Source organism: Lichenostomus cassidix, chromosome 7 (assembly GCF_008360975.1).
Source record: "Lichenostomus cassidix isolate B80296 chromosome 7, HeHo_3.0, whole genome shotgun sequence".
In the NCBI taxonomy this organism is placed as follows: Eukaryota; Metazoa; Chordata; class Aves; order Passeriformes; family Meliphagidae; genus Lichenostomus; species Lichenostomus cassidix.
This window is the reverse complement of record NC_139488.1, coordinates 19,741,941-19,758,252: the sequence shown is the minus strand read 5'-3', so window position 1 is coordinate 19,758,252 and position 16,312 is coordinate 19,741,941. Positions and strand designations below refer to the sequence as shown.

The following is a 16,312-nucleotide window of genomic DNA, read 5'->3' as shown; positions in this document are numbered from 1 at the left end:
AGTTTAGCTATTCAGTTGTAGTTATGGTGCAGGACAAAGAACACTTCAGTTGAGTTCCCTGTCCTGGTTCCCTGATTGTGCACTTAGGGAACCTTTGGTGATATCAGTAACTTTGCGGCCTCACTGCTGTTAGAAGTTAAACTGTTGCTTATTCCTGTTGGTCTCTGGCATATATCTGTGTCTTCCACTGGGATATATCACACAATGGGCAAAATAATGCTTTCATAAGCAGTATTAGGTTGTGTGTCCCATGCGTATTGTGTCCTAGTTCCTGGAGATGTGGATTTCGCTCAGGTACTGCAGGATGCCTGTGTAAACAAAGCTATCAGACAGAACATGCCTTGTGCACTACTGTGCAGATGTGCCTCTTTCTGAAGAATATTGGCTTATGGAGCAGCATCTGTTTATACAGATGTTATTCTAAAGGGATCTCCTGCTGGTACAGAGTGTGTACAAACAGCTTTAGATATTCTTTAATCTATCTCTGTGATAGCCGAGCTCTTGAGTAATGGAAGTGTCTCTTTCCCTCATGTAACACATTCCTGGGGAGACTTGATAACAGAGAGATTAGAATCAACAGATCTCTGAAAAGTGGCAACACCTAAATTTGATCACAACTACTTTGTCAAAGAGCCTTCTCAATAATCTTCCTGGAAGAGATCCAGAACAAAAATCAGGCGACAGTCACACTAAATATATGTAATGGATAGCTATGTATTCTTTGTGTTGTGGTGATACTCAGGTTCTGCAGTATCCCTGTACCTCCTGGCTTCTCTTGATCAGCTAGCTGGGTGTAGAGCTAACCTATGTCATTTCCAAGGATCCTGAGTCCCATTTGTTGTGGTTCATAATACAAATCATTTTAATGAAATGGCTTTGCTGCTACCAGATTGTGGCACTTGTTGCAAATGTAGGTTTATGCTAAAACTAAGCAAATTTAAAACCTTTTGGTGTAAAAAATATTTGTTTCTGCTACTTGCTGCGAACAGTTCTGGCTGTTGATACTCACTATGTGCAGCAACTTTACTGATTTGCAAGACACCATTTAGTCATCCACTTGTTGTGTGCTCTTACTGGTTGGAGACAGTGTCTGACAAAAGGGCTTTTGTCTGGAAGTCATCTCAGGGTATGAAATGAGTTCTTGCTCTGACTGGCTGTGCACTAATGATGATCACAGGTATTAGGTTTGCCTTGCAGTGCAGTTATGATTTACGTTCTTTGGACCTGGAACTTCACGACTCCTGTAGCCACAATTTCAATGGGCACACACATGGATTTGACTTAGGTCTCACTTGTACAATAAACTCTTTGTCAGCTCATTTCTCACTCTCTTCACTGAGATGTTTGAGTGTAAGCATTTTCTTTCTCACTCTCCAGCTGCTTCTTTACCCTCTTCTACAGTCAAGCTATAATCCTGTGGATTTGATATTGCAGGCAGTTGCCATGGAAATAATGGTGATTTCACAATTTCAGTGCTGTAAGCACTGCAGGAGACAATGGAAAAGGTGGTTGGCAAGAGATATAGTGAGGATATGGGGGACAATTCAGAGGAATTGTTTCTGAACCTGTACTTGGGAGGTGGTTCTTTTTAATTGTGGGATTTCTCTGTGTGTGTGTGTGTGTGTGTGTGTGTGTGTTATTTTATCTTTTTTTTTTTGTGTGTAAATATGTTTTTATTACAGCTTGGTTCATAAAAACGTTCTCAAATTTTTGCAAAGGTTATTACCAAGTGATGCTAAATTCTCCTTTCCATGTCCTCAGAATAAAAATACAGTGCTTTCTTTGCAGTTTTTAGTAATTCTTTTTTGGACAAAAGGGCAAAGGTTGAGATCCAAGCAAGTTCTGTTTGAGTCATATATTTAGCCTGAAGAAATCTCTTTCAGGAAAGCATTTTTTTCACAAATATTAAAACAAGCTGAGAACATCATGGTGAGCATATGTATTTAAAGCTGTCTGTGTGACTGACAGTATTAAACCCTAATATATTTGTTATTTAATTTTTAGTGTGCTCTGCATGCAAACAAGTTTGGTGCTGAAGATCATCTTATGCAGCATCTGTTCTTAGCATTATGTCAGGATTCCACATCTATACTGATATCTTTTCTCTAAATAAGACACATCCATAAAGGCAGAGTGAAGCTTACTGGAAGAAATAACTATGTTATAAAATGAATTGAATTGTCAGCTTAACAGGCTGAAGGCAAATAGCATCAGATGAGAATATTTGATACTATGAGCTTAAAAGCATCAAACAGCAGCCTTTTTTCTCCAGCTATTTACAGCAGCATTTCACTGATTAGCATAGTCAGAGAGCAGATATTATCTGCAACTTTTAACTTAAGATCTTAGAATTAATTTTCAGTCTTCAGTAGGATGTGATCAGTAATGAGGGTGATAGTAAACTATTTTTTAATTAGAGAAAAATTGTTTCAACCTATCAGATGTATTAAAATTATCTAAAAATTGCTTTAAAAATATTTTGATCTTTTTCTGCTTGGTATTCCATAAATGGAGATATGAATATCAGCTGTTATATATGAAAGGGAAACCATAAGAAATGTTTAACATGATTCTGGCTTTGTTGGGTGATGTTGTTAGGAAGTCAAGTTCTTAAGGATAGATTCAGTCCTTTGATGCTTGTGTGAATGGAAGTAGTCTGCTTGTGTGCCAGTACTCATATCTGAATTTAAAAAATGGTAGGCAAGAAACTTCTGAGTAAATTAAAATGACAAAATGAGCCAGAACTGTGTATGCAGGGCCTGGGCCTGAAAAGATGCAAAGTGTCTCATACAGCTGTCAAATCTAATTGTGATTGTGGGCATTTGTTAGTACTGAGAATTACATAAATCTGACCTCTAAAATCAAAAGAGAGAATGAGCTTTTTCTTGAGCCATATTTATTACAGAAAAATTTTTGTCACGTAATGTTTCTTCGTGCCAAGTAGGTTTCTTAGTGTTGCATAAAGGTCCATTTTTGTTGAATTACATTGGAGTATTATGTTTGGCCTGAATTTGCTGCACAACTGAATATATATATATATATACACACCCTATATATATATACATATGTATTATAATATAAATATATGTATTTGCGTATGAGATTGGTTATAGAATTTTGTTTGTACTGGTAAAATACAGGTAGCATTTACTTTCTGTCTTAAAGTCAGAGAGATGATAAATGTACTGATGATAAGTTGTGGGGTTTTTTTATTCCTTCTTGGAAAAGTTGTTTGAAACTCTTGGTTAAGGAGCCATTTAGTTGCAGGTAGTAGTATCTGATTGATATGTGAACTCTTTCATGATTAAAGAACTGGGAGACCTGCACAGTAGGCAGGTGTTTCAGTGCCTCATTGCCTCTGTTCCTGTTACAGGTGCATGTTGACAGCATTGCAGCAATGAGTGGAATTTTAAAGAGGAAGTTTGAAGAAGTTGGTGGAACCTCACCTTGTTCATGTGTGTGGGAATCAGATGATGACATGTCTAGCAGTGAAAGTGCTGACAGTGGAAATAATGTCCATCCATCTGCTTCCAATCATTTTGCTCGTAAGTAATAAAGGGATGTCTAAGTCATGATACTGCTTTTTATACAAGCTAAGAAAGGTTCATTTTACTTGTTAGAAATACAATGAAAGATATCTGCTTTTATTTTGAAGTATTTTGTCTGTTTTATTACATTTAAATGCTGGAAGTGGGAGGAAGTACTTATTTTTGAAAAAACTATTTCCTCTGGTAGTTGTTTCTGTGAAAATTTTTATCAGAGGAAGTTCCATGTTCATGCTCTATCGTTCACATCTAGTTAGTATGACATGTTTTAAGTATATAGGAGAATGTCTTCCATTTTGGGTGATGATTTGGGGGCAGGGGGAATATTGACAATAATGAATTTGAAGGGCAGTGTCTCTGCTTGGCAGTGTGTGTTCAGAGTTGAGAGTAGTGTACACAATCTATGACAGAATCTGATCAGTCATCTTGCCACCTGAGCCAATGCAGCCATACAGCTTTCAGTCATTTTCCTTCTTTCATTACAGTAGTAAACAGAGGAACAAAGTCATAATCCTTCCCAAGAAGGTATTTATGATATAGTTACAGTATAGTTTTATATAGGAAGAATGGGTTTATTGGAGTGATTGCTGCAACAGATTACTGCTCACTTAAGATTTTTTCAGAGGCTTTGGAATTGCTCATTTTGCATTAGAACACATTTCTTTACAACCAGATTCTGATAGTAGGGATTTTCGGATTCTAGTCCTCTGTTGTGGTTACTTTCTATTAGTCATAAGCTTCTGTAAAACCCAAATACCAAATTTATTAACAGTCAAAAATCTCTAGATATAAAATGGAAACCAGTAAGAATATTTGCAAATGAAGATTTCTTGTGTAAGAAAGTTGCAGGATTGGGTTGCATAATGTTTGATTATGGAGCAAAGCATGAAAACACACCTTGCTGTTGCAGACAAATCTATACTCACTTGTGTATATGCTCTACACAAAAAAGCAGGCTTTTAGAATATGTGAGATGTTTGCTCTAGCCTCATCTGAGTTCAGTATAAAAGTCTTAACCACTCAGCCCACTTTATGAAGTACTGTGTTTATTCTGTACACATACTCCTTGAAGTCAGCCTCATACTGTGTGCCCAAAGACATTCTGCTGTTTAGAAAAATCAAAAAATATTAATATAAATTCTTGCCACTCTTATTTATCAATACATGTGCAGATTCATTTCATCGCCAAGGGACTTCTGAGACACACAACATCAATCTCAAAAATTCTCTGTTATGTCATGAGCTTCAGTAAACCATGTCAGTACACAGTAATTCTTTGTGATAGTAGTATGTTAGAACAGTATATTATAAGCTGCATGTAGATTTAGGCTGTTGTTAATAATTCTCAATATTATACATTAACATTTTTATTTATTTTCCTGTGATAGCCTGTCCTAGACAAATATAAATGTTGTGCATATCCAAATCAGTTAAATAATTACAGTAGCCTTATCTTGATTTTTTTTTTTTTCCTTGATGGCATCTATGGAAATGAATGTGCCTTATTCAGAATTAAAGATGTAAGTCTCCATGCATGTATACATATGCATGCATGTGTGAGAAAAGCATAACTATATGTGTATATATGCTTTTTCAAATTACCTACATGTACATGTTTGTGTACATATGTATGCACATGTGCAGCAAGTGATGTGATGGTATACAGAAGCCTTGAGTGATATTTTAAAGGTAAAATCTGTGACAGAATACCATGAAACTGAAGAGTCAGAAGCTACAAGGATTTATACATATTTTTGACTAGGGTCCCAACCATGGATACTGAAGAAATCCATTTGTCTCTGTCCCCCTGAGGTTTAGGGATTTGTATGAATCAGGTACTCTTCTTGTAAGAATCCTGCATATAATACAGTAAACAAATAAATCATGCTGTTCTCTTTAAGGAGATTTGATTTGTGGGTTTTTTTTTCTCTTTGTTTCTTGAAAAAGGTTTATTATTTCATTTACGGGTTGTCTGCTGATTATTTTACTGGAATCAGGATTTCACTTCCGTTTTAGATCAAAACTTTTTTCCTAAACTCACGGTTAGGAAGTTAATGGGCAAGTTTTGCTTTCTCAGACTTTATATTAGGTGCAGCTGGAAAGTTTGTCTGTGTATGTCACTTAAACTTCTGTGGGCTGCTGAAGAATGTTACACACCAACTGTGCTCGTGCTTCTATTAGATGTAATCCTAAAGCAGGGTGGGAATGGGGGTGTGGTGTGAGCATCTGAAGTTGTTTAGCAGGTCTGGAAAGTGCTAAGATGCAATCATGAGTTTATTTAAGACAATTCTAGAAGAGCATAGGGAATGCAAGTACCTGTTTGCTCTCTATCAAAAATATTTGTAGCTAGTTATTTTGAAACAATAAACAATATGTCAGAGGAAACCAGCAGAAACAAAAAGAATTCCCTTAAATTTCTCTATAAAAGTTAATTCAAAGCTTCTGAGATAGTTATTTTAAGATCTGAATACTTCCACATTGACATTTCTGCTTTTCATGTTACTTGTAGTTAAGCTAATCGGTTTGCTCACCTGCAGTGAAGCCAGTCCAGTAATATTCCTGTGTATTATGACTATTTTCTTTTTAACAGGATGATCTCTGTATAAAGGGCAAGTGTTTGCAGTAAGGCAGCCCTGTCAGTTAGTAATTATGAAGTGTCAAGTGGTTCCAGTAAAAGGCAGGAAGAACTCTGGTGTTGGAGTTGGTCTACGATTGAGCTCTGGGAGATGGAGAGGGAAAGACTCTTGTAGCCTTGGTTAGCCAGGAGTAGAGTTATATTTTACACAGTTTCATGTCATAGGGAAAAAGCCCGAGATAATGTTTGGAATGGAGCTGATCTCTCCTGTGTGGGGCAGAGGCCTGCAGATAGAAGTCTTTTTCTGAACATCATTTGTATGAGACAGAAACTAATGCCGATACAGATTTTTAAAGTGGTTTATGTCAGTTAAAAAACACCAAAAATGGGACCTCAGGAATACTGGAATAAACAGACCAAAAGTCCCTCCCTGTAGCCTAAGATGTGTGATCAGAGAAATTCAGTCCCCTTACAGCATAAGCTTGCACTGAATGTTTTGAGAAGAGTCTGTTTGCTGTTAATGTAGCCAGTGTGTAGAGCAGGAGTGATAAATGCTATAACTTTCCAGACTTTAAACAGATTATTAAAATCAATAATAACACCTGTTGTTATAATATTCTTTGTTAAATTTGGGAAGCTCGTTGGCTCCCTGGTTAAGTTCATAGAAACATCTCCAGCACAAAACCTGAGCCTGCAGACATTTTCCATTGCCCCGTTGTTATGTCATGACTGACTTCAGTTTTTACAGTTTCTATGACAACTGTGATTTTTTTGATTGGTAAAGAATCAAGTGCTAAAGGATTTTTTGGAGCTGTAAAGTATTTTTCCATCAGAGGAGTAGAGTGAAAATATCAAGATGCTTTTTGCTAATCAGTATTGAAATTGAATTGCTGTCTAAATGTGGATACCTGTTTGTGGCAGATGCTGCATACACTAATTTTTCAGATAGAACAGATGAGAAAATAGCCCTATTACAGTTGCCAAATAACTTTCTGGCAAATTAATGATAATTTATGCTTACCATTTAAGGCATTTATATTTTTCAAATCATGTAGGTATTGACATTCCCAGGTTAACCCTTAAAGAAAAGAACTTACCAAGGTGTGGTTCAAGCAACCCAACTGGATTGTTTTCTGAGATTCTTAGGCAATTTTTGCAAGTCATCAGCAAAATGGTACTTGGGAACTAATGATGAAATTACATTAAATAGGAGTAACAAAAGAAGAGATGAACAGAATGCACAGGTGAACAATTTGTGGTTACTGGGGAAATACAGAGAGGAGCTAATAAAGAACTCATCAGGGTGGGAAGACAGCTTGTTGACTATGTCATGTATGAAGGAGAAGAGAGAAGGAGGTTCCCTGAGATGAGGAGCTTTGACAAGCAACAGGGTGTTTTTCAGTAAGAGCAGGAAAGCAGTGGTAACAGATTTTACTTGGTAAATATGTCAGCTTGCAGAAAGGGCTACAGATTGGCTGGCTCAAAACTGGGAAAAGGGGGGGGGAGCTAATGAACAGAATGAGAACGAGCCAGCTTATCAAGATCAAAGGAATTTAATGCTCCAGGAGTTTGCAAATTCTTAGTCATTGAAAATGACTCATCCTCTTTCACTACATTGATGTATAAGGAACATATTTCAAAAACAAATTAGAAAATTACTGGGAAATGTTGATTTTGATTCTACAGCACATCCGGATCTGTGCTGCATTTATTAGTTAGAGAAAAATGCCTTACACTAAGAACATATGTATAAAGCCTGGTTTGTATTCAGGAGTGTGCGCTGTCAGCAGGTCTGGAACCATCTTTTGCAGGCAATTCTGGGATCCTTAGTTCAGAATGATGCTAACACAATGTATGGGGTTCTGTTTGCTGATCAGCTGTTGTCTATGAAATTTGATAAAATTAAACGTTGTGGTTAGATATTGTCCTTGATTTGTTCTACAGAATTAAAATTATACCAGATCATCCCTTTGCCCCTGGTTTTAGATTTTTTTATAGCAGTTGCTGTCTCTAGATGCTATTACAATATGCAAAATATTTTTAATAACTTTACAGTCTAATTTATAAAGTCAAAGAATATGAAGTTCCTTTGTTCTCTCACCAGTGATGCATGCAGTTTTAGAAATGCAAAATCATTATGACCATGGCTTTTTTTGACAGAGAGGAATGAATGTACCAAAGACTCACAGACTTCAACATTCTTTCAGAAGTTTTTCTTCTTAGCTAACTTTTATCTTGGATTTGAAGTAATCTCAAGTAACATCCTTCTCTGGAGAAGTGATGAGATTGGGAAGTAGATGTGTTTTATTTTAGTGAAGACTCGCTTCATGGTCTTTGTCAAATAAGATCAGAATTTTAAAATGTGTTTTTAAGGGTAAAAAAACTTAGGATGCCTTGGGTACTAAAAGTAGCTGTCCCATTTTTCAGAGACAAAGAACCATTATGACAACATTTGGATACCAGGAAAAGCTGTGGGTGGCCTGATACCATTACACTAGCTTCTGTAGGGAAATAATTGGTGAATCAAATCACAAAGCAGGAAAAAATGGATTTTGCTGTTACCAGTTCGTAACTATGAATAGATTAATTTTTGTCTGAAAAAAAGTTTCATGCTTGCTTTCTCCAGACTGCTGTATCCTAGTGCTCACTTTTATTCCTAGTGAAAGTCCCAGTGGCCTTCAGCAGCTTTCTTTGAATTGCTTTATGTGCTCTTACAAAGCAAATGAATCTTCAGAAAGATTATTGCAATATCCTCTCTCCTTGTCTAGTGCCATGATTAGTACATATTCTGCATTTTATACTAGTTTACAATTTTTCCTACCAGTGTATGTAAAGATGGCTTTAAAGATGTTTTGAAATTTAAAGCCAAGTTAGTTTCAGTGCTTATAACAAAGTATGCTGTCTTATTGGCCAGGTTGGATGGGACCCCGAGCAACGTCATCCTCCTGGGTGGCATTCCTGCCTAGGGGTGGGAGGTTGGAACAAGATGGTCTTTAAGGCACCTTCCAAACCAAACCGTTTTGTGATTGTTCATTACAGTAGGCTTTATGACTAATTTCAGTTTGTAGCACCCTCAACACAGGAGCCATTGAGCAGTGTTTTCTCCTTACTGAATGTTGCTCTGCTGTTCATTGCTCTGATTTAGCAAGCACTGGTTTAGTAATAGGGGTCACTGAGTGGAGTTAACTCCAGAAGGACAGCAACACAAAGGCACAGATTCTACTGGTAGTGGATCTTCTTTTAGAAGTCGCTACCAGGGGCTTGTCCCTGCTCAAAGGTTTTTTGCTCTATCAGTTGATTCAGCTGTTGTTTGTATGAACATGCTGTAAGAGATCTTAAGCCTCTAGCAGTGAGCTGGGAACAGCCTTCTGTGGGGTTTGGCTTGGTTGTTCTTTTTGTGGTTTGTTTTAATAGACTAGCAGTTCTGCTTGCAAAGCAGAATTAACAAGCAGATGAACCTAGTAGTTTTATCTCAGTACTTCACAATGAAACCATTCTAAAGCTTACAAGAAAGATGCAACTGTATTTTATCTCTGTTTTCAGTCTAATCAGCCTTCAGTGGTCAGGTTTTGTATTGTGATTTTTCTTACATCATTTGTATTGTACTAGGACTGTTCGGGCTTACTGGGGACCTGGACCTGCTTAAGATGAAAGCTTGTATCTGCATACAGAAAATACAGACTGACACTCTCCAATAGTTTACAGTCTTATAAGACAGCAACCCCATGCAGTGATTGTAGGACTGCAGGAAGGAACAGATCCATGTAAATTACTGACCCACAGGCAAAGAATTCAAGAATTTTGATGGAAACATAGGGAAAAAGAAAAGTGTTCTGCGTGCTGGAGGCTGTATTGACTTCTTGCTTTCTTCTTCCCCTGTAGCCCAGCCTCCCCTGCCATGTGTATTGTAGTCTTGCTGCAATGTCCTGGTGCTTTTGGCAGTCCCTTGGTGTGCACCAAGTGTGAAGGTGTATTGAAGGTCCTGATCCTTACAGGATTATAAAGAAATTGAGTATCAATCCCCTCCCCACCACAAAATACTGTAGTGATGTTTTCAGCAGGTACAGTTAGGAGACTCTAAACAAGTTATCATTTCTTTGGAATTTGCCAATTTAGTGAATTAAAAGCAGTTACATTCATTGTTTGATTCCAAAGCTGTGATGGAAACCAGACAACTTTCACAAGCTGTCTGTTGCATGAGGGTTTGTGTGTTTGGCTTCCCAGCAGTCTTGCTGTGGTGTCTTGTGTTCATCTACCTGTTCATCTGTCTGTTTTGAACTGTCAAGAATTTAGTGCAAGTGAGGGGATGTGATTCATCGTTGATGGTATTCAACAATATTGATCATCATTCTTTTGTTCACTAAATGAATCATTTTTAGTGTTCTGATTGTGTGTGTGAATACTGATACCCCACCACAATGTATTTTTAGTACTAAAAGCATTAAGGCATGTGGGTAGCATCCAGACCTCAAAGTTTATATTTCAGAGTTTTATAATACCTGTAGCAAAAAAAAAAAACAAAACAAGAAAACCAAACCAAAAAAACCCCAACCAACAAAAAACAACAACCCCCCCCAACAAACAATCAAACAAAAAGAAGAAAAAAGGGGAAAAAAGGAGAAGATAAGCAACTCATTTAGTTTGAACTTACATAATAGTGATATGATTGTTCTGAAGAGGAAAACACGTTAGCAGCTATCAAGGACGTTGGCTTGTCATCCTGTTATTTCCCAGTTCAGTATCAAAGCCAATTAAGACTCTTTTTGTAATGTGGAGTCTTTTGTATTTTAATGAATTCATCATCAACTATGTATGCCCCAGAGTAATAGTGGTGAGAAAGGGAGTTTCACCATCAAACTGATTGAAGACTCAATGACTTCATTCCAAGTGAGGCTTCAACTGTTATTATCTGTGGCTCCAGCCTTGTTACATGACTCATTTCCACTGGGTGCTTGTGTACAAAATAATAATAATGCACCAAGCCATTAGCCCCCACTTGCAGTGAAGGTACTTAATACACTGTCGCAGGACTTGCTGTGAGATTATCAGAGAGCTTAACCTAATGGCAGTGCTTGTTGAATTTCTGAGTTACCAATGTTTAGTCAATTGCTCCGTATAAATATTTTTTGTATTTGCAACTCCTTGTAAAGTTGTTTCTCTCCATTTTGGAAACTCCAGGCTTGAGATACAGACAAAGAGCAGATGTTTTAGGACTGAAAATTAGGTTTTGTGTGTTTTCTACTGGTTATCTGAGTATTTTATTTAGACAAAGATATGGGATATTTTTGAAAATATTTAAGCAGGAGTTTTGTTTATAATTAAACTAATGTCAATTCCAATGTCTTTCTTATTTTAATAGAGGTATGATTGCTGGAAAAGAAAGCAGCCATAGGCAGTGGTCATCTGTAGAGCAATAGTTCAGCAGTGGTTACTATGGCAACCATAGGTGACCTACATTTTACCAAAAAGTGATCATGTGTCTTTTTTTTTTAATGGAGCACACCCATTGATTTCTACTACCATTTTTAATCTTTTACATATTGTTTTACGTAAATAGTACTCTTAGTTTTGAGTGATTAGTGTGGAATGGACATAAAAAGTTTTGGAGCAGAGATACCATTTCATTGTTACACTACTCTTTAAAATTAGTAGCAGTTTTTACCTTTGCTGTCTTGCCCAATTGTATGTTCTTAGGAAGAATGTAACAAATTTAATTAATTACAGTTGCATTATAATAAGGTACTATTTGTATGGCTACCGGTGTGTGGTTTATAATGGCTTGCAGTGGAAAGACTTATTCTTGTGAATTTATCTATTTCACTAACGTTGCAAGTCAGTAGGCTACGGTATGAATAAAGCTACCCAAACTTTGGACTTTGAATAAGCATCAAAAATGCTTTTGGCTTTAGTAAATTCATGTTCTCACTGCCTTTAAGGGAGTGAGAATTTTTTCAGAAAATGAGAATATTATGTAGACAGACAGAGCAGAACAGCTAGAAGAGATGACAAAATGTGACATTTCAGATAAAAATTGAGTTGGGATTTTAAATGTACATTTCTCACAATGAGATTAACGCAGAAGGGCAGGTGCTGGGTGAGAACATGTGCCCGAGGAAGTCATTAAATTTTGTGATTTGACTAGAATTTTGGCTTGGAGATGAGCCAGGCCTGGATTTTCAGAATATAGTATTAAAACAGGTGTTTTGGTGGGGTTTTTTGTGGTTGTTGTTGAGTTTTTTTGTTGTGTGGGTTTTTTTTTTGTTTGTTGGGTTTTTGTCCCCTTGGGGGGGTTGGGATGTTTTTGGGGAGTTTTTTGGGTGACTTTGGTGGTCTTCAGATAAATACACTGCTCTACTTTGAATTGTTTACTGTGCTTTGTAGTGTGAAGGAATTTTTAGTTTCACATAAATGAAGGACAGAGAAATCTGCAATAGAGGCTTTTGAGACTTTTTTTTTTTTTCATAACTTAATGGACCACCTGCTAATTCTAAAACCCTCTTATAGCCGTAAGAGTCTGTCACGGCATTTGGCAGCACTGCTAACGGCTGAGGTGAAAGTATTCAAATCCATATTTTGCAGTCCTTTCTCACTGTTCCCATGTACAGCATCATATGCAGGATACAGCTGATAATGGAACCACCTCCTGATTTCTCCTATATTTTCCACTTTCTCTTCTCTGCCCACACATCTTTTGTAGCCTGTTTATTGCTTTGAACTTTTATAAAGCCCACTCAGTTTCATCCATACTGCATGGCATCATTTCAGTCATGTGTTATTAGATAACCTATAGACCCACTTGTTTGCATACCTCAAAAAAGAAAACATTTTTTGTTTGCTGCCTTCTTTCTTGCTTCAGAAAGCGTGAGTTGTATGCTCCATGTCCATCTGTGTACACTCTGACACATGCAAATAGCAGCACTAGTATTAACAAGAAATATTAATTACTTGTGTGAAACAGGCAGTACTAAATCCCTCTGGGAGTTAATCTAGTTTGCCTTTATGATGCAGAATTTAATTATCACCTGCACTTCCTGTATCATGATCAAAAACTTTTCTTCCTCAAATAATTTTGATCCTAAAAATTCTTATGTATCCCTTAAACAGAATGCCACAATAGCAAGCATTGCATCCCTGATTCTCAAGATCATAGCTAAGATAATGTGTAAGAGCTGTATGCCCAGAGAATTAAGGCCTGTGCTAAAGGAGGATATGAAAATCACCAGAGGTCTAACTGGAGTCTGTACCAAAGCTAAGACTGACTAAGCTAGGATTCCAACATTATTTTAAAGCAGGATCACAAGGGTTACAGGCAGAATGGGAAGGGACACTGTGCTGGTTTTGGCTGGGGTAGTTAACTTTCTTCACAGTGGCTGGCAGGGGGCTGTGTTTGGATTTGTGCTGAACACAGGACTGATAACACAGAGATGTTTTGTTATGGCTGAGCAGAGCTCACACTGAGCCAAGGCCTCCTCTGCTCCTTGCAGGGCCAAGCTGGAGAGGGAGATGGGGGTGCCTGGGAGGCTGGGAGGAGACACAACCAGTACAGGTGACCCCAGGGACCTTCCAGGGACATTCCAGGGACTTTTTAAAGGGACATTCCAGACCATATCACATCATGTTCAGCATATGAAGTGGGGGCGAGAAGAAAGAAGGGGGGACATCTGGAGTGCCAGTGTTTGTCTTCCCAAGTAACCTTACCCTTGATGGGGCCTTGCTCTCCTGGAGATGGCTGAACCTGCCTACCCATGGGAAGCAGTGAATTAATTCCTTGTTTTGCCCTGCTTGCACGCATGGCCTTTGCTTTCCCTACTAAACCCATGAGTTTTCCAGCTTTTACTTTGCAATTTTCTTCCCATTCCTGCTGGTGGGGCAGTGAGAGAGAGGCTTGCCTGGGGCTTGGCTGCTGGCTGGGGTTAAACCATGACAGGCACAAACATGTGTCTCTAATGGCAAAGCTGGTACTGTCACTGGCTTGTGCCACCAGTCCCTTCTCTCTATGTGATGACCACAGTTTTGAAGTATGGATCAAATGTTAGTTTGTTTTTGGCTTTGATTTTCCAAAAACTATATGCAAAAATGTCTTTTAGAAAGACATCCAACCTCGCTTTAAGGACTTCAACAGATGGCAAGTCTGTCACCTGCCATGGTAAGCAGGATTAATGTTTAATTGTCCTTGCAATTACTGAATTTTGTCCTGCACAGTGAAATACAGGAAGGTTTTCAGACTCCCTGTTGTGTCGGAGCAGAAGTACCTCATGTGTACCAGAAATCAAATGTGCATACTGGCTGTGTGCTCAAAGGTTGTATGATCATTTATTTTTTATATAACAATATGCTCTTCTGAATTTTTTCAGCCTAATATGGTAACTTGGTTTCATTGCAAATAAATGGAATTTTCTGTTTATTCTGGGAGTTTGCATATGGCATCACATAATTTTTGATATTCTAAGAGTTTGTTGGTATAATTTTAACAGTGATGAGACATGAATTTCATTTTTGAAGGACAGATTAAGGAAATGTCTACAGACTGAAAACATTATTTCAGAGGTCTAAAAATCTCTTGAGAGAAACTGGTGTTCTTTGAGGTCACAAGGTCAGAAGTACAGTAGCAGTTATTCACATGCATCTATCTCTACAATTATGCAGGCCCAATTTCATTTTTGTACCTTTCGATGGCACAAAACATGATGCTGTATTTTACATCTCTGCAGAGATTTCGATTAGCAAATTTGGAAGAACATAAGTAAAAGAAAAAATCAGTTTTCCAGCTGCACCTTTGTGTTTAAAAATGCTTAAAATTCATGCTGAAACCTATTGCATTAGTATACATCAGCAACTTCCAATGTAATTAGATTTATGCAGGTAAAATGTTCCTAAGTTATTGTCCGTGTTTGTAAATAAATTAATTATTGTATATTTGCATCCTTTGTCACTTGTTTGAAAAGTATCAGCTGTTTAATATTTTGGAAGAGGAAACACCAAGTTATCTGGAGAGGTACTTTCAAGGCTTTTATTTTAATTGTCACATCATGATGTGATTTTTTTTTTCCAAAGACTGGAAGTAAGGGATATGATTTATTCAGCCACAAAGAGCAGGCCAACACATCTCAAATAGCAAATGTGTTGAGAGAACTGTGTGTAATCAAGATAATATTTTAATAATGTCACAAAGGAACTTAAAATGCTTGATAAATAGCAAGAAAACGATGATAGCATCTTCTCTTGGATAATCAATTCATAATTTCATGTAAGCTTTACTCGGATACTGGAAAATGGGTATTTATCTTTTAGTTGTTTGTTATTAGAATGTTCTTTTTAAATGTTATATGTACTAATGAAGGAAAAATCAGAAAGCATGACTGTAGGTGACCCTTCTTCTGAGGGGTCTGTTTGATTTAAGGGTTAACCATGATACGAATGCAGACATTAAACCTGTATGGTTTTTGTGAATCTAAGTGCAACAATTTGTCATATTGTTCTGATTAGAGATGTGGAGGAGGGATAGGAGTTCCCACCCCCTCCCTGCTTCTCCCTCTGGTACTTGGAGTTAGGTTTCTGGTCTAAGTAGGAGATGAGTCGAAAGGCATTTCTTCTTCTGGGCTTTATTTAGTAAAGAACATAAGTAACCTATCTAATACATGAGATAATAGGGTAAATAAAATGATAAAAGAACAGTCACAGGGGTTTTGTTGTTTGCTCACCTTGCCCTTTGTTCTGTGAAGAGCAATTTTGTTCTATGTGCTCTTTAAATGGCAAGTTAACTGCTGTAGCTAATTCCCAGGAATTAGCAACTTCCAAAACAAGGACATTAATAATTTAACCTCAGATAGGTGGGATCTTTGAATTTCTCTTTCCGTGACAGGGTGGACAAATGATAGATATGTAAGATGACAAACACAATTTTAAAGAAACATGTTTTACCTATATCATACATAAGAGAAAGAAATTGCCAGCTGATTACAATTTTGCTTTGATTTTGGTTGGTTGGTTGGTTTTTTTGTTGGGCTTTTCTGTTTATTTTAAATATCCAAGCACAAGGTCCTTGTCCACCATTTATCATCTCACCACAATCTCTGGCTAACAACAAAGGGTAAAAAAGACTACCACCACAAGAAAACAATCCCCCTCCAAAACAATGAACATAACCTTTCTACAGGTCTTAAAATGACTCTACATTCACAAGGTCTGAAGA

General features: G+C 37.3%; 1 protein-coding gene across 6 annotated transcripts in view; it reads left to right on the top strand.

Moving 5' to 3' along the window:
• Window positions 1–16,312, top strand: part of CSRNP3 (cysteine and serine rich nuclear protein 3) — a 97,794-nt gene that overhangs the window by 26,864 nt on the left and 54,618 nt on the right. For 4 of the 6 annotated variants that reach the window (XM_085066583.1, XM_085066581.1, XM_085066582.1 and 1 more), the window contains exon 2: window positions 3,374–3,545. The exons of the other annotated variants lie outside the window; for them this stretch is intronic. In XM_085066583.1, coding sequence (XP_084922709.1) covers window positions 3,398–3,545 — 148 coding nt within the window. In that variant the 5' untranslated portion in view covers window positions 3,374–3,397. The remainder of the gene's footprint in view (window positions 1–3,373; window positions 3,546–16,312) is intronic. 6 annotated transcript variants of the gene reach the window in all.